This window comes from Scyliorhinus canicula, chromosome 9, assembly GCF_902713615.1.
Source record: "Scyliorhinus canicula chromosome 9, sScyCan1.1, whole genome shotgun sequence".
Lineage (NCBI taxonomy): Eukaryota > Metazoa > Chordata > Chondrichthyes > Carcharhiniformes > Scyliorhinidae > Scyliorhinus > Scyliorhinus canicula.
Genome location: NC_052154.1, coordinates 111,694,967 through 111,719,759, shown reverse-complemented (window position 1 = coordinate 111,719,759; position 24,793 = coordinate 111,694,967). Strand labels below are relative to the sequence as shown.

At 44.1% G+C, this 24,793-nt stretch overlaps 1 protein-coding gene across 1 annotated transcript; it reads left to right on the top strand.

Moving 5' to 3' along the window:
* Positions 1-430: 430 nt before the first annotated feature.
* commd9 (COMM domain containing 9) lies at positions 431-24,465 on the top strand. The gene is made up of 6 exons (XM_038807400.1): positions 431-549; positions 15,863-15,988; positions 18,445-18,584; positions 22,254-22,288; positions 22,461-22,564; positions 23,983-24,465. Exons 1-6 carry the CDS (start codon positions 496-498, stop codon positions 24,121-24,123), a joined length of 600 nt encoding a protein of 199 aa, XP_038663328.1. The 5' UTR covers positions 431-495; the 3' UTR covers positions 24,124-24,465.
* The last annotated feature ends 328 nt before the right edge of the window (positions 24,466-24,793 follow it).

Here is a 24,793-nt window from a genome sequence, read left to right as displayed (position 1 = left end):
GTGCGGCTGAGATTGCAGCGCCTGCGCATTGGGTCATGTGAGGCTGAGATTGCAGCGCCTGCGCAGTGTGTCATGTGAGGTTGAGATTACAGCGCCTGCGCAGTGCGTCATGTGAGGTTGAGATTGCAGCGCCTGCGCAGTGCGTCATGTGAGGTTGAGATTGCAGCGCCTGCGCAGTGGGTCATGTAAAATTGAGATTGCAGCGCCTGCGCAGTGGGTCATGTGAGGCTGAGATTGCAGCGCCTGCGCAGTAGGTCATGTGAGGCTGAGATTGCAGCGCCTGCGCAGTGTGTCATGTGAGGTTGAGATTGCAGCGCCTGCGCAGTGGGTCATGTGAGGTTGAGATTGCAGCGCCTGCGCAGTGGGTCATGTGAGGTTGAGATTGCAGCGCCTGCGCAGTGGGTCATGTGAGGTTGAGATTGCAGCGCCTGCGTAGTGGGTCATGTGAGGTTGAGATTGCAGCGCCAGCGCATTGGGTCATGTGAGGTAGGGAAGATGGCGGCTGTGGGGAGTGTTCAGGAGGTTGGGGCTTTGCAGCTGCTCCTGAAGGTAATAGAAAGGGTGAGGGGATGGGAGTTTCGGCCCCTGTTGACGTCCATTTATCCTCTTGCCGTACATTGATTGCTGGGTTGGACTGCAAATCCAACTCTGCCTCCCCAGAGCTTTTACGAGATGGAGTTAGTTTTTCTATTGAAGTTAAAGCCAGTCCTACTTGTATAAACCAATCTACAGAGACTGATTGTGACCATGTCGTTCACTTTCTCTAATGAATTGTCGCAGTTTACATACCAGGTTTAAACATGTAAAAATGCAAAAGACTGTCATAGTGCAGAAAAATCAATTTGCAACTTCCGAGTGAAATTGCAGGAACATCTTTAAAAAAAGTATTTTTATAGCTAAGATTTGTTCTGAAGTAATGGAGGGTGAATATTATTTCCTCTGGTTGTGAAGTGGGTGATGAAGAGTCAGCAATATAAAAACTCACCGAGTGAGGGGAAGGAGGTGAGAGATCTGTTTACACGGCGAGTTCTGTGCAAGAAGTGGTTGAAACAGAGAGAGATAAACACTTGACTGGGAAGATACAGGGTGATGGGGTATGAGAGCAGGGCAGTGCAATTCGTTTTGGATTGCACTAGCACTGTCTGGGTTCTTATACTGTAAACCTCTTAGGAAATGTGTGTGTGTAGTCAATACAGGAGGAGACCCACTATTTTTAAAGGGTGCTGGCTTCCTGAAACATTTCTTGACATGGAATAGTAGTTTGTAAACATATTAATTTGTTGCATTTTGATTTGGCTTGTATTATTGCTGCATAGAATCATAGTACAGAAGAGGCCCTTTGGCCCATCAAGCCTGCACCAACAAAAAATGACCCTAAATCTACATTAGTCACACTTTCCAGCAATTGGCACATAGCCAAGAATGTTATGTCATTTCAAGTGCTCATCCAAGCACTTTTTAAGTTGTGAAGTTTCCTGCCTCCACTACTCTCCCAGGCAGTGCATTTCAGATTCCAATCCCCTCTAAATCTCCTGCCTTTCACCTTAAAATTATACCCTCTTGTTATTGACCCTTCAATTTAAGGGGACCAGCTGCTTTCTATTCATCCTGTGCATGCCACTCAATATTATACATCTCAAACAGAGGCTGCACGTTCTCCCTGTGTCTGTGTGGGTTTCCTCCGGGTGCTCCGGTTTACTCCCGCGTCTCCCGAAAGACATGCTTGTCAGGTGAATTGGACATTCTGAATTGTTCTGCACTGTAAATTCTATGAAATGAAAAAGCAGAACCTCAAAAGTAATATACTCCCATTTGTTACGTGAACAATGGACGCATTGGCCAGGAATAACAGGTTAGAAGGTTAAAATGCTTGGCTGAAACAGTGGCAGGAGTTTTGTTTCATGGTCCATTGGCACCTGTGCTGGTAAAAGAGTTGTTTCGATGGGGCAGGCTGAGAGCAGTGTCCTGGCAAATTGAATAACTGGGAGAGTTGACAGCCAATTTAAGAAGGGAGTTAAATAGAAAATAGGGAATTATAGACCAGTCAGCCTGACACCAGTAGTGGAGGAAATGCGAGATTTCATTATAATGGGCAGCACGGTAGCACAGTGGTTGTTAGGTGAATTGGACATTCTGAATTCTCCCTCAGTGTACCCGAACAGAAGCCAGTGTGGCGACCAGGGGATTTTCACAGTAACGTCATCGCGGTATTAATGTCAGCCTACTTGTGACGCTAATAAAGATTATTATCTTAAAGATTTAATAGCAGAACACTTGGAAAACAGTGGAAGGATTGGACAATGGTGAACAGTGACTAATGGGGCACCGACGGGATCGGCACTGGGACCCTAGCTATTCACAATGTAAATGATTTAGATGAGGAAGTGAAATGTAATATCTTCATATTTGTAGATGACGCAAAGTTGGTTGGGAGGGTGAGCTGTGAGGAGGATGCAGAGATGCTTTTGTATGATAAAAGCAAATTACTGCGGATGCTGGAATCTGACACAAAAGCATAAAAAGTGGACCATCTCAACAGATCTGACAGCATTTGCAGAGAGAGAAGAGAGCTAATGTTTCGAGCCTGGATGACCCTTTGTCAAAGCTTTGACAGATGCTGTCAGACCTGCTGGGACTATCCAGTACTTTCAGTTCTTGCTTCAGTATGATTTTAAAAAATTAATAATAATCTTTATTGTCACAAGTAGGCTTACATTAACACTGCAATGAAGTTACTCTAGAAAGCCCCTAGTCGCCTCATTCCGGCGCCTGTTCTGGTACACTGAGGGAGAATTCAGAATGTCCAATTCACCGAACAAGCATGTCTTTTGGGACTTGTGGTAAGAAACCAGAGCACCCGGAGGAAACCCACGCAGACACAGGGAGAACGTGCAGACTCCACACACACACTGACCCAAGCCGAGAATTGAACCTGGGACCCTGGCAGTGGGATGCAACTGTGCTAACCACTGTGCTACTGATTTGGACAAGTTGAGTGAGTGGGCAAATGTATGGCAGCTAAATGTGAGGTTATCCACTTTGGTACAAGAACAGGAAGACATTATTATCTGAATGGCTGTAGATTGAGAGAGGGGAATGTGCAATATATATCAATTGCTGAAAGTAACCATGCAGGTGCAGCAGGTGGTAAAGAAGGCAAATGATTTGTGGCTTTCATAGCGAGAGGATTTGAGTACAGGAGCAGGATGTCTTGCTGTAATTATACAGGGCCTTGGTGAGACCGCACCTGGAATAATGTGTGCAGGTTTGGTCTCCTTATCAGAGGAAGGATTTTCTTGCTATGGAGGTAGTGCAGTGAAAGTTTACCAGTCTGATACCTGGATGGTACAACTGACGAATGAGGACAGATTGAATCAGTTAGGATTATATTCGCTGGAGTTTAGAAAATCAGTGGGGGGGGGGGGGGGGGGGGGGGGGATCTCATAGAAACTTATAAAAAACTGTTTTTCCCCATTTTAAAATAAATTTAAAGTATCCAATTCTTTTTTTCCAATGAAGGGGCAATTTAGCAGGGCCAGTCCACATACCCTGCACATCTTTGGGTTGTGGGGGCGAAACCCACACAGACATTGAGAGAATGTGCAAACTCCACATGGGCAGTGACCTGGGGCCGGGATCGAACCGGGGTCCTTGGCACCGTGAGGCAGCAGCGCTAGCCACCGTGCTGCCCCAGAAACATATAAAATTCTAACAGGATTACACAGGGTAGATGCAAGAAGGATGTTCCCGATGGCGGGGAATCCAGAACCAGAGTCACATTCTAAGGATATGGGGTAAACCATTTAGGTCAGAGACAAGGGGAAACTCCTTCACCCAGAGAGTGGTGAGCTTATGGAATTTGGTACTACAGAAAGCAGTTGAGGCCAAAACATTGTATGTTCTCAAGAAGGAGTTACATATAACTATTTGGGTTAAAGGGGTCAAAGGATATGAGGGGAAAGAGGAAGCAGGTTATGGAGTTGGATGATCAGGCATGATCATAATGAATGGCGGAGCAGTGTCGAAGGGCCGAATGGCCTCCTCTTATTTTCTATGTTTCTATGCCAGGAGGACTTAGGAAAAAATTTTTTTTTAGGAAAACTTAAATTCAAAAGGGTAAAAAGAACCATAGTGGGTCAGGAGGGGACACTGCAAGTAACAAAGGGCACTCTTGACTAAGGTGACAACAGGGAAAAAGTCCAAGCTAAAGACTGTATATCTGAATTCATAAACGTTTGCAACAAATTCAGTGAATGAATAGCACAAATAGAAAGTCATATGTTTGATCTAATAGCCATTAAGGAGATGTGGTTACATTGTGACCAAGGACGGGAAGTACCGTATATACTCGCGTATCATGCGACTTTTGAAAACCTAAATTGTAACCTAAATTTGGGGGGTCGCATGATACGCGAGATACAAAATTTGCGGGTGTGAAATGCTGGCCAAGATTAGGCTGTTAGGCTGTTAAGCAGACCGTATCCATTTACGGTAAGTCAAATAGTACCCAGTAGTTAATGAAACTATTATATTTATTTTTGGACATAATGAAATATAAAACAGGAATACATATGTAGGTTAATTAACATTTAATAAAATAAAAACACTATTAAAACAAACTATTACAGGTAAACTAAAATCCTTCAAATTCGCTTTCATTGTTATCAGTGCCATCATCAAATAAAGCTTGGAATTCTTCTTCATCGAGGCAGTCGTCATACTGATCATCTTCCAGGTCTTCAATATTTTCATCCTCTTCTCCTGCATCTTCGAATAAAGCATCATCTTCACTTCCATCCAAAGCATTTGCTATTCCACATTTTTTAAATGCTTTAACAATCAAATCTCCATCTATCTCAGCCCATGCTTCTTTTACCCACAAACACAGTAGAGGCAAATCCGGAGCCTTCATATTCCCTCCCTTCGTAAATGATTTCTCTCCTTCCATCATCCAGTCATTCCATTTCTTTCTTATATTGTCTTTAAATGGCTTATTAATGGATACGTCAAGTGGCTGAACGACGCTAGTCAAGCCAGCTGGAACGATTGCTATATCGGTGTTCGATTCGCGAACAGCTTTCACAACAGAATCCACTCGATGTGACCTAAACATATCCCACACAAGTAAACTTTTTTGGCGTCGTAAACCACCTGCTCTTGATTCCCAAACTCTCTTCAGCCAAATCTTGCAGCCATTATTACAGCTGTTTCTCATTCGGTTGTTTGCGGCGGAAAGCCTAGCCTAGTGTCATCTGGTATCTCAAAAAAGTGACTCGCATGATACATAAGATATATGATAAAATCATGTTTTGGGGACGAAAATTTAGGGGTCGCATGATACGCGAGATCGCAGGATACGCGAGTATATACGGTAATTATTCTGGGATATGTCTCTGGGATATTTCTCTTTTACAAGAGATGGACAACAGGGAAAAAGAGGATTAGACCAGATATGAGGGAATAAGAACAATGGAGAGAAAGGACCTTAGCTTGGGAAATCAAACAGTATGATCACTTTGGTTGGAGGTAAGAAACAACAAAGGGCTGAAAACATTGGCAGTTATTTAGAGATTTACAGCCCCCCCTCCACCTCTCCAGAAAATAAAGTCATGTAGGGTAGGGTATAAATCAGGAAATTTGTGGTGCATGTAGTAATAATTATACAATACTCCTGGGAGATTGTAATCTTCACATAGATTGGGCAACGGGTAAACCGAATTTGCACTAATAGTGTTGTCACGGAGCAAGATTATTTTCTAGATCAATATGCTGAGGTAGTAACAAGGAAGCAGGCTATTTGTGATTTAATTTTGTGCAACGAGACACGGTTAATTAATATAACTTTGTAGTAAAGGGAGGCCTAGGGAAGAGTGATCATTATTGGTTTTGAAAGTGATTTAGCTCATTATGAAGCTGCGTCTTGAATTTACATGAAGAAATCTGTTTGAGGGACAGGTTGGCTAAGTTAGTTTCGGAAACTACATTAAAAGATATGACCTTGCATAAAGTTGAAAAATACACATTGTAGAAGCTTTTTGTCTTGCACTCATCAGAACAGATTCACAAGAATACCAAATCTAAAGGAAACAACAATTTATATTGCACGATTAGAGAGTGCTGATTTAGGGCGGCACGGTGGCCCAGTGGTTAGCGCTGCTGCCTACGGAGCTGAGGACCGGGTTCGATCCCGGCCCCGGGTCACTGCCCGTGTGGAGTTTGCACATTCTCCCTGTGTCTGCATGGGTTTCACATGCACAACCCAAAGATGTGCAGGTTAGGTGGATCGGCCATGCTAAATTGCTCCTTAATTGGAAAAAAAATTATTGGGTACTCTGAATTTAAAAAAAAAAGAGTGCTGATTGGTTGGCATGTGGACTCTGATTGGTAGAGGTATTTGTTTAAATTCAAACCAGGCAATAAACAAAAACTTGGCAGTTAACTGTTGTCTGGTGCATTTTCCATGGCAAAGCCACTATCAATCAGTGCCCACTTGCCAATCAATCAGCACTCTTCTCCTGCAGTATAACTTGTTGTTTTCTTTAGATTTGGTATTTTTGTGAATCTGTTCCTGATGAGTGCAAGATGAAAGCTTTGATAGCATGTATCTTTTTCTGAGCAATACTCTGATACAGTAGACAAACAATGGCTACCATTTATAGAATTATTGCATAATTTGCAACAAATGTGCATTCCTTTAAGTTACATAAATCCACGCAAAAAGTGGCTAATGTGAAGAATTAAAGATAGGATTAGACCAAAGGAAAAGGCTTAAATGTTACCAAAAATAGCCGTTAGCCTGAGATTTGGGGTATTTTTTTAACCTACAAAGGAGGAAAAATAAATTTAAACGGAAAAAGAACAGGAGAATAGACGAGCAAGAGACGTTTGAACAGGTAGTAAATGTCTCTGTAAGGATGCAATAAGGAAGAAATGAGGGTAACTAAAGACAGGCTTAGAGCCCAAGAAGGCTGAAATTCAGGAGAATAGGGAATTAGTAGAGACATTAAACAAAAACTTTATACCTATCTTTATGGCAGAAGATACAAAAAACTCTCTGGAAATATTGGGGAACCAAGAGTCCAGGGAGAATGAGAAACTTAAAGAAACAGTCTGAAGAAATAAATGGGACTGAGTGGTGAAAAATCCCTCGGACTTGATGGTCTGTACCCGAGGGTATAAATGAGGAAGCTGCATAGATAGTTGCCGCATTGGTTTTGAACTTCCAGAATTCCTGAGATTCTAGAATAGTTCCCAAGCATTGGAAGGTGGAAAACATGACCCTGTTTTCCAAGAGAGGAGGGAGAGAGAAAATGGGGAACGATAGGCCAGTTAGCCTCACATCAGCAGGAGGAAAATGCTAGAAACTATTAGGAATGTGGTAACAAGGCACTTAGAAAATCATACTCTGATTTAGCAGAGTCAACACACATTTATGAAAGGGAAATAGTGTTTGAAAAACCTATTTTTAAAATATAGAGTACCCAATTCTTCTTTTTCCAATTAAGGGGCAATTTAGCATGGCCAATCCCGCTACCCTAAACATCTTTGGGTTGTGGGGATGAGACCCACGCAGACACGAGGAGAATGTGCAAACTCCATACAGACAGCGACCCGGGTCTGGGATCGAACCCGGGCCCTCGGCGCGTGATGCAGCAGTGCTAACCACTGGGCCACCGTGTCACTGACTATTTGACCCTGTTGAAGAATTTGTTTGAGCATGTAACTAGTAAGATAGATAAGGGAAAACCAATGGTTGTAGTATATTCAAATTTTCAAAATAAAATGATAAGCTGTCACATGAGGCAATTACACAAAATTAAGACTAATGGAATTGGGAGTAATTAGCATGGATTAATAATTGCTAATTGTGTGGATTAATTAATTGTGTGGATTAGTGTGGATTAATAATTGTTAATGGACATGAAAACAGTAGGGAGAATGGGCAATTTTTCTGGTTGACAGGCTGTGGGGTACGTGGACCTCAGCTACGTATAATCAATATTAATTACTTGGATGAGGGGATTGAGTGTATCGTGACCAAATTTTCAAAGTTAGGCGAGAATATACAGGATGAAACGGATGCAAAATGGTTGCTGAGGGATATAGACAGGATGGGTGAGTGGACAAGAACAGAATATGGAGAAGTGAGAAGTTATCCACTGTTCAAAAACAGAGTGTTTTTTGAATGGTGAGAGGCTGCGAAAAGGTTGTATTCAGAAGGTCCCCTGGGTGTCCTTGTACATTTAGTCACAGAAAGTCAACATGCAAGTACGTCCAGCAGCTGGGAAGACACATAGTATGGTAGATTTTGTTGTAAAGGGAATGGCAGAATATTGTGGAGGCTAAGTCACTGAGTGTCTTGAAGACAGAGATAGATAGGTTATTGATTAATAAGGGGATCAGGAGTTATGGGGAGAAGGCAGGAGCATGGGGATGAGAAACATGTCAGCCATGATCGAATGGCGGAACAGACTCAATGGACCGAATGGCCTAATTCTGCTCCTATGTCTTATAGTCTGTCTTCCTGCAATGACGCAGGGAATTGGCCACACTTTGAGTACTGTGTGCTGTTCTGGTCTCCTAGCCCAGACAAGGACATAATTGCCCTAAAAGGAGTGAATCAAAGGTTCAGTGAACTGATTACTCAGAAGATTTCTGTGAGCATGGCCTATATTAGAATCATAGAACCCCTATAGTGCAGGAGGTACTCGGCCCAAAGAGTCTGCATCGAAAGACCACCCTACCCAGGCCTACTTGTCCACCCTATTCAGGCAACTCCACCCTAAGTGGCAATTTTAGCATGGCCAATCCACCTAACATGCACATCTTTGGATTGTGGGAGGAAACCAAAGCACCTGGAGGAAACCCACGCAGACACGGAGAGAATGTGCAAACTCCACACAGACAGTTAATGGAGGTCAGAATCGAACCCGGGTCCCTGGTGCTGTGAGGCAGCAGTGCTAGCCACTGTGCTGCCATGCCATCCATGGAGCTGAGAAGAGTGAAAAGGAATCTAATTGAAACATATAAAGTTGTTAAGGGACTTGGCTGGGTAGATGAAGAGAGAATGTCTCCCCGAGCTGGGGAATCCAGGACATGGGGTCATGTGACGATCTCATACTAAAGGGTCGGCCATTGATGAATTTAGGTCAAAATTGTCTTCAGCCAATTGGATGTGGATCTTTGGAATTTTCTGCTCTTGAGTTGTGGATTCTCAGACGTGGCGTGTTTCTACACAGGTTGACAGATATTTGTGTACCGAGGGTATCAAGGGATATGGGAATAGCGCAGGGAAGGTGGAGTTGAGCTGGAGGATCATCCACGATCTTTTTAAATGGCAGAACAATAACCAAAGATCTTACTCTAGGTCCTATTTTTCCATGTCCTTGAAGGTGATGTTCCTTTGAAATTTATTTTTGTGTCTAAAAATGTTCAACTTGAACAGTAGGGTGAGTTAAAGGGCCTTCATTAAACATCTTTGTGTAAGGAATCAGTGTTTTTTTTTTAAAATAATTTTTATTGAAGAGATTTTTTTACATGAGAATATTTACCCCCCCTAACCCTAGACTATTACACAATATTCCCTCTTAACAGATATCCCCCCCCCGCCCGACCCCCCGCGCGCGCTGTCCCTCCCCCCCTCCCCCCCCAAAAAAACAAACAAAGCAACAATTAACATCAAACATGAACTGCGAACAAATTTGTCCGCATTACAACCTTAAATAACCCACCACCCCCGTTGTTGCCACCCCCCCCCCCCCCCCCCCCCCCCCCCGGGTTGCTGCTGCTGCGACCTCTGCACCCTATCTTTGAGCCAAAAAGTCGAGGAAAGGCTGCCACCGCCTGAAGAACCCTTGTACCGACCCTCTCAGGGCGAATTTGACCCTTTCCAACTGGATAAAGCTTGCCATGTCATTAATCCAAGTTTCCACGCTTGGAGGCCTCGCGTCCTTCCACTGTATCAGTATCCTTCTTCGTGCAACTAGGGACGCAAAGGCCAGTATTCCAGCCTCTCTCGCCTCCTGTACCCCCGGCTCCACCCCAACCCCAAAGATCGCAAGTCCCCATCCTGGTTTGACCCTGGATCCCACCACCCTCGACACCGTCCTTGCCACCCCCTTCCAGAACTCCTCCAGTGCCGGACATGCCCAAAACATATGGACATGGTTCGCTGGACTTCCCGAACACCTGACACATCTGTCCTCACCCCCAAAGAACCGACTCATCCTTGTCCCCGTCATATGGGCTCTATGTAGCACCTTAAATTGAATGAGGCTAAGCCTCGCACACGAGGAGGAAGAATTAACCCTCTCCAGGGCATCAGCCCATGTCCCATCCTCTATCTGCTCTCCCAGCTCCCCCTCCCACTTGTCTTTCAGCTCCTCTACTGATGCCTCCTCAGCCTCCTGCATTACTTTGTATGTCCGATATCCTCCCCCCTCCGACCCAGACCCCCGATAGCACTCTATCGCTCGCCCCCCTGCTGGGGAGCAAGGGGAACCCTTCCACCTGGCGGCTAGCAAATGCCTTCACCTGCAAATGTCGAAACACGTTTCCCGGGGGGAGCCCGAATTTCTCCTCCAGCTCTCTCAGGCTCGCAAACCTCCCATCTACAGGAATCAGTGTTTTAAAGTGTTGCAAGCTAATTATGGCCACGGAAGGCCAATTAACCCCTTTCCATCCAGAGGTGTCTTAACATTTTTCCGACTGTAACCTCCTTGTCCGTTTTCATATGGTGGTAACAATATGACTTTGGAGTCCTTCGGTCAAGAGGATTTAATTATTAAACCAACATCTAGATACTGAGGGGAATGCCTCACTTCCTGAGGTACGATCTTTCAGATGAAATTTAAATGAAAGCCCTGTCTGCCCTTGGATGAATGGGAAAGATTTCATGACACTCTAAGAAGAGCGGGGAAATTCTCCCAGCGTCCTCGCCAAAACATCTCGCAACTAGCATCAGTGAAATGTGACTACCCAGCCATTTATCTCATTGTCAGCCCTTCCTGTCCATAGATTTGCTTCAATTGCCAAGTTGACTACACTGTAAAGCATTTCATTTGCTGTGAAATGCTCTGGATTGGTCCTGAGAATGAATGGTGCAAGATAAATTGAAGCCCTTACTTCCTATCCCGACAGTTCTCTTAATGATTCCAGAGTTTTTATCTTCTGTTCTATTTGGAAGGTCATTCCACAGATTGGTTGTAATATGGATCTTTTCAAGTGTTGCTGTGATGACTGTGGAATTTACTTCATGCCTAATTAATTTAGAAGGACTGCAGTTTCATTGATTCATGTGTCTCTGGGCGAGTAGCCCCAGCCGATTCAAATGAAAGGATTTACACAATTTCTCAGTCTTTTCAAAACAAAACCTTCAGTTGGCAAGGCTCCCGATCCTCTTTTGTAGTGTTGATTGCCTTTCCTGCGCAGTTCCCAGTGAAATAAAGGAGATGCAGTCACTCGGTCTCCAAGTTACATTTCTAGTAGTCAGGCCCTCTGCTTTTCTGCACCATGTTGTTGACACTGGGAACTGTTACATTTAAGCCTTGTGCATTTCAGTAGTTCTGAGGCGTTTCCCTAAGTACTTGTGTCCTTTTATTAAGTTGATTTTATTTTTCACATGTGTGAGTATCACTAGGACCTCTGTTCCACTACCCTACAACAGGAAAAAAACTGTTATACAAGGTGGTATTTATTCTGTGTTCTATTCTAACTGTAAGTAATTGAAATTGAGCTTCCAGAGTATTTGGATTCATCTGTGAGAAATCCATATATTCTGTATGCGAGAAACACCTCCTGCGCAGTGAATTCAGTTGTACTGTATTCTCCTTTTTAGAGTTTGCTCTCGTTTAATCATCCTCCTGTTACAGACTTGTATCAAACCTCCCTTTCTCTCTAAGTTGTGTCACTTCACAATTGCCCCCTTTGTCTGCCTCTCTTAACACTTTCTCTTTGAAGTTTTGCAGCCCATTCTCTGCCCTGCTCAGAGCTGAGACTGTCCTCTGAAAGTCACCAACAATAGGCACTGGCTGTTACAATAGTAACTTTCCCCTTCAAGCCAGCTTTGATATCGATATTGTGGAGAAAACATTTATCCGCCGCTGCTGTCCTCTGATCCAGCTGAATGGGCCTGCCCTTCTTTGGCATGTTCCTTTCATTCCAATGCAGCAAGGACAGCTCAATCGTTCCTCCTTCAGCCGCACTCTGATCGATTCATGACCGCCCCATCCCTTCTTGATCTTTATGCTGTCCCTCACTGGCATCAGAAGGACTGTATGATTTTCCATATGTATCCTGCTAAACCCAGTTCTCCCTTTTCCACAGAACTCGCGATAGGCTGCCAGACTACCTGTGCACGAGCCAGAATTTCCTCAGAGCTGTTTTAATGTAGAAATAGGAATTAGGAGCAGAAGTAGGCAATTCAGTCCTTTGAGCCTGCTCGCCATTCAATAGATCATGGCTGATCACTTCCTGGTCTCAAATCCACCTCCCTGCCTGTTCCCCATACCCCTTTAACCCTTTTTTAAAATCAGAAATAAATCTATCTCCTTCTTGAAACCATTTAATGATTCTGACTCCACCGCAGTATGGAGCAGCGAGTTCCACAAATTCGCCACCCTCAAAGAGAAAGAGTTCCTCTTCATCGCAATTTAAAATCTAAAAAACCCCACCAAAGCTTTGTCCCTATGCCATTAACTCCATCCTGTCCCAGACTAAGATCTCAAATGGAACTAGATTCCCTGTAACCTTGGTGTGTACAACCTGCTTGATCAAGAGTTGAGTTTTGAAATGCATGACTGATGGAGGTTGGACTGATCCAATCAGGTTTCTATCCTGCCACAGTATTGAACAAACTCTTTGTCAAAAATCACAAATTACTTTCTATGTGACTGTGAAAGATAAACTCATCCTTCTTGGCCTGTCTATAACCTCCTCCACCCTCAACCTGCTGACTGAGATTGAACTCCTTATCGAATCACAGCTAGAGTTTCACTTGTTAGGGCTTTTCTTCCCACTCCTGTACTATCTATTTCCTCTGTTTTCCAGGATCTATCATTGTCCCTTCTCTCTCTTTGTTTCTAATCACCATGCAACCCCTTTGGGTTGGCATCCAAAACCACAGCAGGAGTTTTCTTTTTTTTTGAAAAGTATTTTATTACGAACATATACCAAAACAGGTTACAGCGAACAAACACCCCAGCAAACATTCTTCCCAACAATCAACTATACAGTCTGTACAGATTTGTCCCCTTTTCACCCCCGCGACGTACAGCCCCTCAAACACGGTAACAAACATCCCCTACCTTTCCTCAAACCCCCCTGAAGAGCTCCTTATCTCATACTTTATCTTCTCTAATCGCAGGAAGTCGTACAGGTCACCCAACCAACCCGTTACCCCCGGTGGTGATGCCGACCTCCACTCCAGTAAAATTCGCCTCCGTGCAATCAAAGAGACGAAGGCCAAGACCTCCGCCTTCCCCCTCTCCATGAGCTCCGGCTTCTCTGAGACCCCAAATATCGCCACCAAAGGTCCATGTCCTCCTCCACTATCCTGGCTAAGACTTGCGAGCACTCTTGCCCAGAAGCTTCCCAACAGCAGGGGTTTTCACATGGACATGATAACCACTTCTTTCTCAACACCGCCTCTTTTGACCTCCCCGCTATCTCTAAATTATCAGGCTGTCTGTCCGACATCCAGCATTGGATGAGCACAGATTTCCTCCAAGTAAGTATTGGAAAAATCAAAGCCATTGTCTCTGGTCCTTGTTTACACCTGCCTTTGTTAGTTACCAACTCCCTCTATCTCCCTGGCAACTGCCTGAGGCTGAACCTCTTCCCAACCATGGCATCTTAATTGATCCCAAGATGAGCTTCCAACCACATAACCATGCCATCAGTAAAACCCAGTTTTTGCCCCTGCCTCAGTTGATTTGCTGCTGAAACTCTCATTCAATCTTTTGTTACCTCCAGATGTGACTATTCCAATGCATCCTGGCCAGCCTCCCATATTCGACCTAACTTAAAAACTTGAGGTAATCACTCAATCTTCAGAATCGTGACGTGGTGCTAAAGAAGGAGTCCCAGAATCCCACGAGGTTGGGACAAGACCAGAACATGTGTGTGTGGTTAGCCGGACTTCTCCACCCCGACAAAGAAACCACACATTCTGGACTTGGTCAGGTGCGCCCTGAAAACTACTTTAAGTGGGATAAAACAAAGCCTCGCGCATAAAGAGGCAGAGTTTACCCTGCGAGGGCCTCACTCCACACCTCGTCATAGAATTTATCGTGCAGAAGGAGGCCATTCGGCCCATCGAGTCTGCACCCAACTTAAGCCCACGCATCCCTTTCCCTGTAACCCAGTAACCCTACCTAACCTTTTTGGAACATTTATCGTGGCCAATCCACCTAACCTGCACATCTTTGGACAGTGGGAGGAAACCGGAGCACCCGGAGGAAACCCAGATATCTAATATGGCCCTAACTCCTCCTCCCACCTAGCCTTAACCTCCTCCATTGACACCAAATCCTCTGACGAAATCAACCATAAATACTGGAGGTGCTCTCTCCGACGCTGCGAGCGAAAGAACCCTCTCCATTCGTGATGTTGCTGGTGGCACAGGGAATGTTGGGAAACTTTGCTTTGCAAAGTTGCAAACTTGAAGATATCTCAATAAATCTGATCCCAAGAGCCCAAACTTTTCCATCAATTCCTCTAGACTGGCAAACCGTCCCTCCAGGAACAAATCGGCCATTCTCTCCAGCCCCTTCCCTTCCCATCCCCTGAGCGTGGCCTGTAATCTTTCCAGCTCAAATAGATGGTTGACACAAATGGGAACCAGCTTTGACCTGACCCCAGATTAAAATGTGAAAACTGGGGGCCAGCCCGTCACATATAGTAAACGGTTATCAGCCTATAGGGACACACTATGCTCCACCCATCCCCCATTATCCCTCTCCATCTAACCAAAACCTTCGAAGCGATGGCCAAAGGCTCTATCGCTAATGCAAACAGGAGAGTGGGGCATCCTCTGAGATATTTACGCTCCTATAGTTCCAGCCCCTTTAGCGCCCCTGATTTTAATTGCCTAGCTCTAAGCTCTCTCTTAACTTCCCCACCTATCTCTGTCCTTCTGTTTTTCATTTAAGATTCTCCTTAAAATTTAACTCTTTGACCAAGCTTTAGACTATCTGTGCTCGTGTTGATTGGTGTGGTTTGGTGTCACAGATTTTGCTTTACAAGCTTCTGTGAGGGACTCCGGACATTTTATCACATTATAGGAACTATAGAAATACAAGTCATTATATTAGTCAAACTAGTGGCTTCTATTTTGCCACATTTCCCGCCTGTACACCATTCTCCATTGTGGTGAATGTACAGTATAACATAAATTCACACTGTATATCACTGTGTCCCTGTGGGCTCCATCTGTGAGCCGTTGCGCGGCTCTGACCACAGGGGGAGATGAGGAGCATGTACAGGGCTCTGCCCTTGGCTCCGCCCACAGCCGGAAGTATAAAGTGCTAAGTCAATTAAAGCCACAATTTACTTCAACTCGTGTCTCTGAGTGAATTGATGGTCGCATCATCCATTCCCGTTGTTACTCAACCATTCTCTCATTCCCTCTGTACCTAGCTTTCCAATGCTTTTGCATCAGGCTGCCAATCTCCACAAAGCCAATTCGTTCTTTCATCTGCCATCACTATGCTCCGCTTGCCCATCATAGACTTGCACTGCAGAGTTTCAAATCATTTTGCTCACCCACATGGACATGTCTCAGTGTGCCTCTTTGACCTATGTTAAAGGGCTTAATATAAAGGCAGACAGTTGGTGATTGTTGGCTTGAATTTCTATCTTTTAGGCTTCCTCAAAGGACGTGGTGAGGCATTTATGTCAGGAATGCTTTTCCTTTTCGGCGACTAGCTCGGTCAGGTTAGTTGACAGCATTGTCAAGAGCTTATCGGTGACCCCTGAGGAGGCAAAACAGGTAGGAGAAAGTGTGCATGTAATGTAATTACGTGTTTAATATACCCTTGTCTGCATCAAAAACGTGTTATAAAAAAATATATAAAGCAAATGGTGGGAGTTGAGAATGTGGAGCAGAATTGGGACCCAAAAAAAGGTTAGGGTTGGGTGTGAGTTTGCATGAGTCGGAAAACCTGGTGTGCACCAGATATACCAAGTCATGTCTCTTGGATTTACCAAAGAAAGATAGTTTAAAAGGGGAGTCTTAGACTTCCTGTGGCGGCCATGGAGTGAGTGCTCGCACATTTGGTGGCTCCCGCTCAAACTGGATTTTGTTGGTCCTTCCCCACCAGTATGGTTTTTTTTGAGTGCCCTGCGCCAGCTGTTCTCTCTTTCTCGTGGCACTCCTCATCCTCTGATCCATACATCAGACTCACCAGAGGAGTATTATCTTCTCTGGGCACTCACAAAAGGTGTGTGGAATATGTTTCTGGCATATATGTTTCTGGCAGCAGCTTGCCCACAACATAGTGCGACTGCAAGTGTTCAAGATTTACCGTTTTCCCTTGTGGGGCAGATTCTCAGCATCCCACTCAAGCAGCATGCACTGTTACAGTTTGTATAGATCCAAGGCTTTAACTGTGGGCTGTGATTATTCTGAAGGGGCAGGCTATCCTAGCAGCAGGATATTGGGCACTCTTTGTACTATTGGATGTGACCACTGTTACTTATTTGTCAGCTTTGTTCAGATTGCAAGAATAGCTGTAATGTGAAAAGGTAAAAGCTCCTAGTATGATACAACTGAAGCAGATTATCAAATTTCTCCTTGCTTCACTTGAACAATGTCTGATGCAGAGAATGCTCAGGTTGTACTTTTTTTTCAAAATAAATACTTTATTCATGCAATCATAAAAGTACATTACATGACTATAAATCTGTTTCTTCCAATACTGTATCTTACTACTTTTATGGTTCATATTTCGAAAATTCATTGCATGACAAACACATAGCCCAAGGAATTTTACCCAGTTTTCAGCCCCTCGGTGTACAATATCTTAATGCCTTAGAAGTGGCCTTTCTCCATTGCGCTCTGCTGGAGCTGCCCCAAGGTTTAGTACGCCCCTCAGCACATCATCCTGGATCTTGGAACATGCCAGTCTGCAACACTTGGTCATGGACAAGTGCTTTGGAAGACCAACTAGTTTCAAAGCGAGCCTTTCACTGAGTTAGATTCATAGAATAGAAGGAGGCCATTTGGCACCGGCCCTTTGAAAGCGCATTCACCCAGGCCTAACCGTTAGAACCTAAGGGGCAATTTAACATGGTTTTTCCACCTATTTCACACCTCTTTGGACTGTGGGAGGAAACCCACGCAGAGACGGGGAGACTACGCAAACTTTGCACAGACAATCGCCCAAGGTCAGAATCGCACGCCCGTCCCTAGTGCTGTGAGACAGCAATGCTAATCACTGCCACCGTGTGTCACTGGGAACTGCCCGCAGAGCATGCAATCTTGCGTCATGGACTCAGGTTATACCTAAAAAAAAACACTGCTCTTCTCTCAGACCTTTTTTTTTTGTTGCAAAGACCATTCCAGAAGGAGGTTGGCCATGGTCTCTTCCCCACCACAGCCACCTCTAGGGCAATGTCCAGAGTAAGACCATAAGACATAGGAGCAGAATTAGGCCACTCGGCCCATCGAGTCTGCTCCGCCATTCAATCATGGCTGACATTTTCTCATCCCCATTCTCCTGCTTTCTCCCCCTAATCCCTCATCCTTATTAATAGGTGTGTAGGAAAGATCTTACAGGTGTGGCCTTTTTCACCACCAGCCAAGCTAACTGTTGGCACTTATTTGAAAGCTCTAGTGATGAGGCATTCTATCAAATGAGTTTGACAGTCTTTTCGGGGAACTATCCGACAGGATCTACCATCTCCTTTTCTTGCAGGGCCATTATCTGATGAACTTGTTGTCAAAGTTTTTCTGCGTAATCTGTCTAACTAAGGACAGGTGGTGCAGCACGGCCTGACTGCTTGGAGCATTCATGGCGATGTAGCTAGGCCTGTCCTTTGAAACACTGGTGACAGAACCTCAGCACATAGTGACACTTGGTGTTTGCATACTGAGGATCTACACACCGCTTTATGCAGCCACACTCAAAGGTGACCATCAGGATGAGGGCGATGTCAGATGTGTTTTCATCCCCATTGTCTAGAGACTCTTACACTGTGTCCCTGTGAACCTGGTCCATTTTCGATCTCCAGACAAAGCTAAAGGTGGCGGACGTGTGGGTTATGGGCCAGACCTGCTCCACGTATAGCATTAAGATTGCCTTGCACCTGATGACCAGCTTCTTACCATAAAAGGAGAGGGAGTGTTGCTTCCACATCCCAATTTACTCCCTCTAGAGAGAAAAAATATTTATTTCACAAAGCAGAATGATCTTATTTCTATCTTAGTTCATTTTCTATCTATAGTTGATCTGCTCCCTACGTGGTTTCACACGGCAAGTTGTATTTCAAGGAGCAACGTCAGCCGAAGAGATTCTCCAACTCTTTCCTGATAACTTCCATCAAAATCTGAAGAATCTGTTAACTAAAATAATTCTTGAAAACATGTAAGTGCTTTTCTCTATCCTCTCTCTTCTCGTTGTGTTGCTGTCTACTCGACTGCAATCAGTTCAAAGGGAAAGTGCCAATTTGTAAAAACTGATGGTCAATCCAATTCTCCTCTGGTTTAACTTGCTTGGGTTTTGAGCTCTTATTTGTGCATCTGGGACTGGGGACTTTCATGTGATTTAAAATGTCGGAGGCGTTTAAAATTGTCAGCACCTGCAAACGAAACGAGGTATAATGTACAGTAAATCCATATATACGTATATTGTCCAGGGTGAATGTAAACTCGGATCCTGATAAATAGCTTCAGATGTCTGACACTTAACTAACAGGGGCAGTTAACATATGAAGACCAGAGAATTCACTGTGTTCAAGTAAGTATTATTAAGGCATGTTGGCATTTCAGATTGGCAAGAGAATCGAGCCTCTTAGTTCCGTTAAATCCAACTTCCACTTAAAGTAACTTCATGAGCAGTTAGCTTCATTTGCTTCCTTTAGACTTCACCATTCGAATACTCCCTTGACTGGTCTCTCACCTTACACCTTGTTTAAACTGTCTAAAACTATTGCCCATTGTCTGAACTTGCATTAAGTCCAGTTTTTAAAAAATCTTTTTATTCTCCTCATTTTCAACATTTTCATCAAATAAGCATCAAAAGAAAAAAACAAACAAAAAATAAATCAATAACAATCCCCCAAACAGGAACAACATGCCCCTCAATATACAGGCCAAATCACCCAGCCGTACGTTCCAGGTAAAAAATTAACAGTCAATCAGTAAACAATGTAATCAAAAACAACAATAACCCCAAACCCCCCCTAATGTTTGATGGCAACCAATTCTCGAAAGTGCACAATAAACAGTCTCCATGAATTGTAGAACTTCTCCTTCATCTCCCTCTGCTCATATTTCACCTTCTCGAGAGTTAGATTCACGTAGGACCCCCCCCCCCGCCAAGCCGAGGCACAGGGTGGAGAAGCTGACCTCCACCCCAACAGGTACCCGCCTCCGGGCAATCAGCGAGGCAAAGCCTATAACATCCACCCCCGCACCTGCCTGCAGTTCGGGCTGGTCCGGCAACCTGAAAATGGCTTCTTGGGGACCTGGTTCCGGGTTCATGTGCACTACCCCCAAGATGACACTGAAAACCTCCCTCTTGCTTTGGACAGGACCAAAACATATGTACATGGTTTGTGGGGCTGCTCCCACATCGCTCACATGCGTCCTCCACGCCCTCCAAGAGACGGCTCAGCATCGCCCTCTTGTGGTGCGCCCTATACACGACCTTCAGCTGTATCAGCCCCAACCTCACGCATGAGGTTGAGGTGTTCACCCTCTGGAGCACCTCGAACCACAAACCGTCTTCCTTAACCTCCCCCAACTCTTCCTCCCACTTTGCTTTAATCCCCTGCATGGACACCCCGTCCTCCCCCAAAATCTTCCTGTAGATCGCTGACACCACCCGTTTCTCCATTCCCCCTGTCATCAATGTCTCTTCCAACAATGAGGGTGTCGGTGCTATCGGGAAGCTGTGAACCTTTCTCCTAGCAAAGTCACGGAGCTGCAGATAACTAAATCCTTCCCCTTGCCTCAATCCATATTTCTCCCCCACTCTTCCAACCTCGTAAAACGTCCCCCCAGGAACAGGTCTTTCAATACCCTGACCCCCCCTCTCATCCCATCTCTGAAATCTCCAACTTCCCTGCCTCAAACCTATGGTTTCCCCTAAACGGCATCTCCCCTGACCCAGCCCCCAACTGAAAATGATGCCTCAATTGGCTCCAAATCTTCAGTGTTGCCATCACCACCGGCGCCCAGAATACTTGCCCAAAGTCATCGGGCACGGCGCCGTTGCCCTCAACCCAACCCCCGACACAGACACTCTTCCATTCTAACCCTCTGGGTCTCCCCCTTCCAACCCAACTCACCTTTTGGTAATTTGCCGCACAATAGTAATATAATAAATTTTGGAGTCCCACAATTTTGCCTGCCGCCCTCTCTGCAGGACCATCTTTCTAACCCTAGCTACTCTTTCCCTCCCCCAAAATAAACAAAGTGACCGATTTGTCCAATTCCTTCAAAAATGTCTTCGGCAAAAACACCGCAGGCACTGACATAGAAACAGAAATCGCAGCAACACATTCATTTTAATCGCCTGCACCCGACCTGCCAGTGACGGAGGGAGGTTGTCCCACCTTGCCAAATCCGTTCTCACCCTCCCCACCAAGCTAGTAAAATTGTACCTATGGTGACCCCCCCCCCCCCCCAGTCCCACGCTACCTGTACCCCCAAATACCTGAAGTAGGTTGCCGCCCTGCGAAATGGCAGTGCCCCCACTCTTGGCTGGGACACCACAAAATATTTAATCTTTGCCAGGTTGAATTTATATCCTGAAAGAGACTCAAATCTTCGGAGAAGTTCCATTATGTTCCCCACTGGCATACTCTGCTCTGATGTATATAGCAATAAATCGTCCGCGTACAAAGATCATCTTTTCTGCAATGAACTGTGCTGCCCCATCTGGCGACCCAGCCTCCGCCATCTTAGTTGTCAAACTGACCCTTTCATTCGAAAGCAAACTTTTACTCGCCCCTTCTTCACGGCGGCTTTCTTTTGGTTTTTGAACATCCCCCTCCTTCCTTATGTCTTCCTGCACTTATTTGTTGAAACATTTCCCCTGGGACTGGGCATTAAATTCTTTAAAAAAAATAAAACCTCGAGCGGGAGCCATCCAACGTGCAACTTCCTCCTACATGCCGCCACTGGACATCCTCCCATTAAGTCCTGTTTACCCATCACCCTGTGCTTGTTGACCTTCATTAACTCCCAGTCTGAGAAGCCTTGATTTTAAAAGTCTCATTGTTTTCAAATCACTTCCTGCCCTTGCCCCTCCCTGTCTCTCACTCTCTCCAGCCCTATAACCCTCCAGGATCTCTTGTGTACCACCAATTACACATCCCTTATTCTTAATTCCATCAGTAGCCAGCCATACTTTCAACTGCCAAGGCCCGAAGTTCTTGAATTCCCTCCCTAAACCTCTCTGCCTCCATACCCTCCTCTCCTTAAAGATGCTCCTTAAAAAACACTTTTTCAATAATAATAATAATTGCTTATTGTCACCCAGGTTGAATTTATATCCTGAAAGAGACCCAAATCTTCAGAGAAGTTCCATTATGTTCCCCACTGGCATACTCTGCTTCAATGAAGTTACTGTGAAAAGCCCCTAGTCGCCATACTCCGACGCCTGTTCAGGGTGGCCAGTATGAGAATTGAACATGCGCTGCTGGCCCTGTTCTGCATTACAAGTCAGCTGTTTAGCCCACTGTGCTAAACCAGCCCCATATGGTTTGATCACCTGTCCTATTATCTCCTAACATGGCTCCGTATCAGATTGCAACAGTGGTACATGGGTTTGGACAATTATTTTAGGCACCACTCTGCCTGTATTCTGTGCTGTGATGGCCTGAGACTCTTCCCCCCCCCCCCCCCCCAAGCACTCATCACCATCTTTGCAAGGGCAATTAGGGATGGGCAGTAAATGCTGGTCTAACTAGTGATGCCCACAACCCTTGAGTGAATAAAAAATACTGCTGTCTCTCATCTTCTTGTAATTTGGAAGGGACTGGGTGGTGTCTATTCTTTGAAAATTAATTTTAGATTTCTATTTCAGAGTTGCCTGGAGGAACGAAGCACTTGCAAACCAAAGTAAGGGCAGCTTTATATTTTTGTCTCAATCCACATTCTATCATTGTATACTCTGAGGTATATCCATCGCATGTGATGAGATTCTTATGATATTAATTTTTTTCCCCTCTAGTTACCAATATCTTACGAATACTGATTCCTTATCTTGTGTTTTGTTCTTCCTCTCCCCTAGTTTCCTTACCCCATCTCATTGACATGGACTGGAGAGTGGATATCAAAACCTCCTCTGATAACATCAACAGAATGGCAGTGCCCACGTGCTTGCTCCAGATGAAGGTATTACTTTGTGATTAACACTCGTAACGGTTTCAATGTTGTGATTGGGCCAGTTGGTCAATGTCAGCCAGACACTACATAATTTCAGCTGAGCTAATATGACCTTTCTCTTCAGTACTGTTAGCATCAGTTCACTCTGTTTCCTACCTTGTGTTGTAATCTATACTGTACTAATCATCCCTCACGATCCACCATTATTGAGTAAGATAATTTCATAAGGAAATACTTGTAAAATGGACATTTTTGAGGCATGACAATCAGACAAATCAATGACACAATTTACAGTACATTAAATTGTTCACATCCAGTGGATCCAAAGAAATGCCTTTTCCCTTCAGTGTTTTATTGTGGAAAATATGAATGCACATGAATGATTTATGAAAATGTTTCTTAGTTTAACCTATAAATATCGATATGAAAAGCGAATATCAGAGAATCCTATAAAAATACAGAACTTGCAGCAAGAAGATCTGTGAATGCATGGGCGCACCGCATAATTTAAAATAGAATTCAAGTGGTATGCAATTCAGCAGAGTTCTTGTCAATGGTTTTATTCATTATGGGGTTGCAATCTTCTTTGGGTGAAAGAGCATTCCTCATCCTTGATGTGCGGTGACATTAATGTAAGATTAATAGCTTTGAGCGAACGCTGTGAATTTATCGAAGAATAATTGCTGTTCATCAGGAAATCATATGCTCAGTAATTTTTCTTGTTCCGCATTAGACATGTATAGAATGTACTTTGGTAGGAATGTTGAAATTCAAAGTTGCACTTGCTGAGAGCTATACTAGATAGCTGTCACTGACTAATGAGGACAGGTTGATTCTGAAGCCCCAGGACTTCAATATACCAACACACAGCTGTCAGATAAAGGTTTCAGTGCTATGGGGCCATGAAATTAGGATGCAGTGTTTGTGTGTGTGTTGCTGTCATTAGGTTAGTCATTAGGTGCAGTCAGCAATAAATGATCATACCTGAATCCCAATAGAAGAAACATCTTCCCATCCAGAAACAGGATGTATGTGGAGTACATTACTTCCCAATTCTCATGGATAGAATTCCAATTCAAGCATAAATTATTCCCTGGTTATCCCTATTTCATCTTAGAAAATAGTCAATACCTGTATAACTGATATTAGGTAGAGACAGCAGTAACTTTGTGTAGATTAAATCACAGACTGGTTGACAAATTGACCCGTTTATGCAACTAATGCGATTGTGCAGCCTCTTGTAAAAGCTGTTTATCCAGATTCAGCAAAACCGTAAAGAGGTCACTTTGTTCAATAGCATCCTGCTTGTCCCGTGAATGAATAAAATAAAATGGAAAGTAAAATTCAACAACTAGTGTCGCAGCCACCTGCATTTTCTGGCAAAAAAAAGTCATGTTTGTCTTTTATAACTTTTGCACTCCACTCAGATTCAGGATGATGCCACTGTCTGCCGGGATGGACCCATCGTTTCCACTGTCTCTCTTGAACTAGGTAAAGAAAAGCTGGATACAATGCTGGATGGACTCAGTCGAATCCGGGATCAGCTTACAGCCGTGGCAAACAAGTAGCACGTTAGCTACCTGGCTTTGGAAATGTCCAGAAGTATCATGCTTGGACCTGAAGACTTGATCCGTTGCCCTGTTTTGTTATCTGGGACTTTGCACTGCTACGTTTTCGCTCTGTTTGAGATTTTATTTCAAACACACTAAATCTATGGTTCCTATAGATTTTGCCTTCACCTTCTTTGCCATTTGATATAAAATTTGGTACTGATGTTTTTTTTCTGTGTATTTTGTCACCACTTATTTCTCCTGTCAATTGTGAGCTTTGCATTGTGTGTACTGGCCCGAGTTCTTCAGTACGGTTGACTGAAGATCTTCAAATACAGATTAAATATTCAATTAAGACTATCACTTTTGTAATTAAGAGCAATATCAAAATCTATTGCTATTTTTTGAAACGTTTATTCCTTTCATTGCAAAATCCTGTTTGAAGTGATTTAGGAGACGGCGTGATAACTTGCGTGTAATTTATATATATATATGTATATTTTTAAATACATTTTATTCCAAACGCAGTAAACAATTCACACAATCAACAAAAGATACAACAAAATTACAGTTTGTCAAGTTTCCCCCATTTTCTCCCCTTAACTAATACAGCACCTCCCCACCCACCCGCTACCAACAAACAAATCCTTTAATAGAGACAGAAACAGCCTCCATCTTAGAAAAAATC

What these genes read in the sequence shown, in the direction of transcription:
- commd9 (XM_038807400.1), top strand. Translation starts at nt 496, where the DNA reads ATGGCGGCTGTGGGGAGTGTTCAGGAGGTTGGGGCTTTGCAGCTGCTC. An exon ending in CTTTGCAGCTGCTCCTGAAG is followed by an intron (nt 550 to 15,862) that starts GTAATAGAAAGG and finishes TCTATCTTTTAG; the next exon opens with GCTTCCTCAAAGGACGTGGT. An exon ending in CCCCTGAGGAGGCAAAACAG is followed by an intron (nt 15,989 to 18,444) that starts GTAGGAGAAAGT and finishes TTCTATCTATAG; the next exon opens with TTGATCTGCTCCCTACGTGG.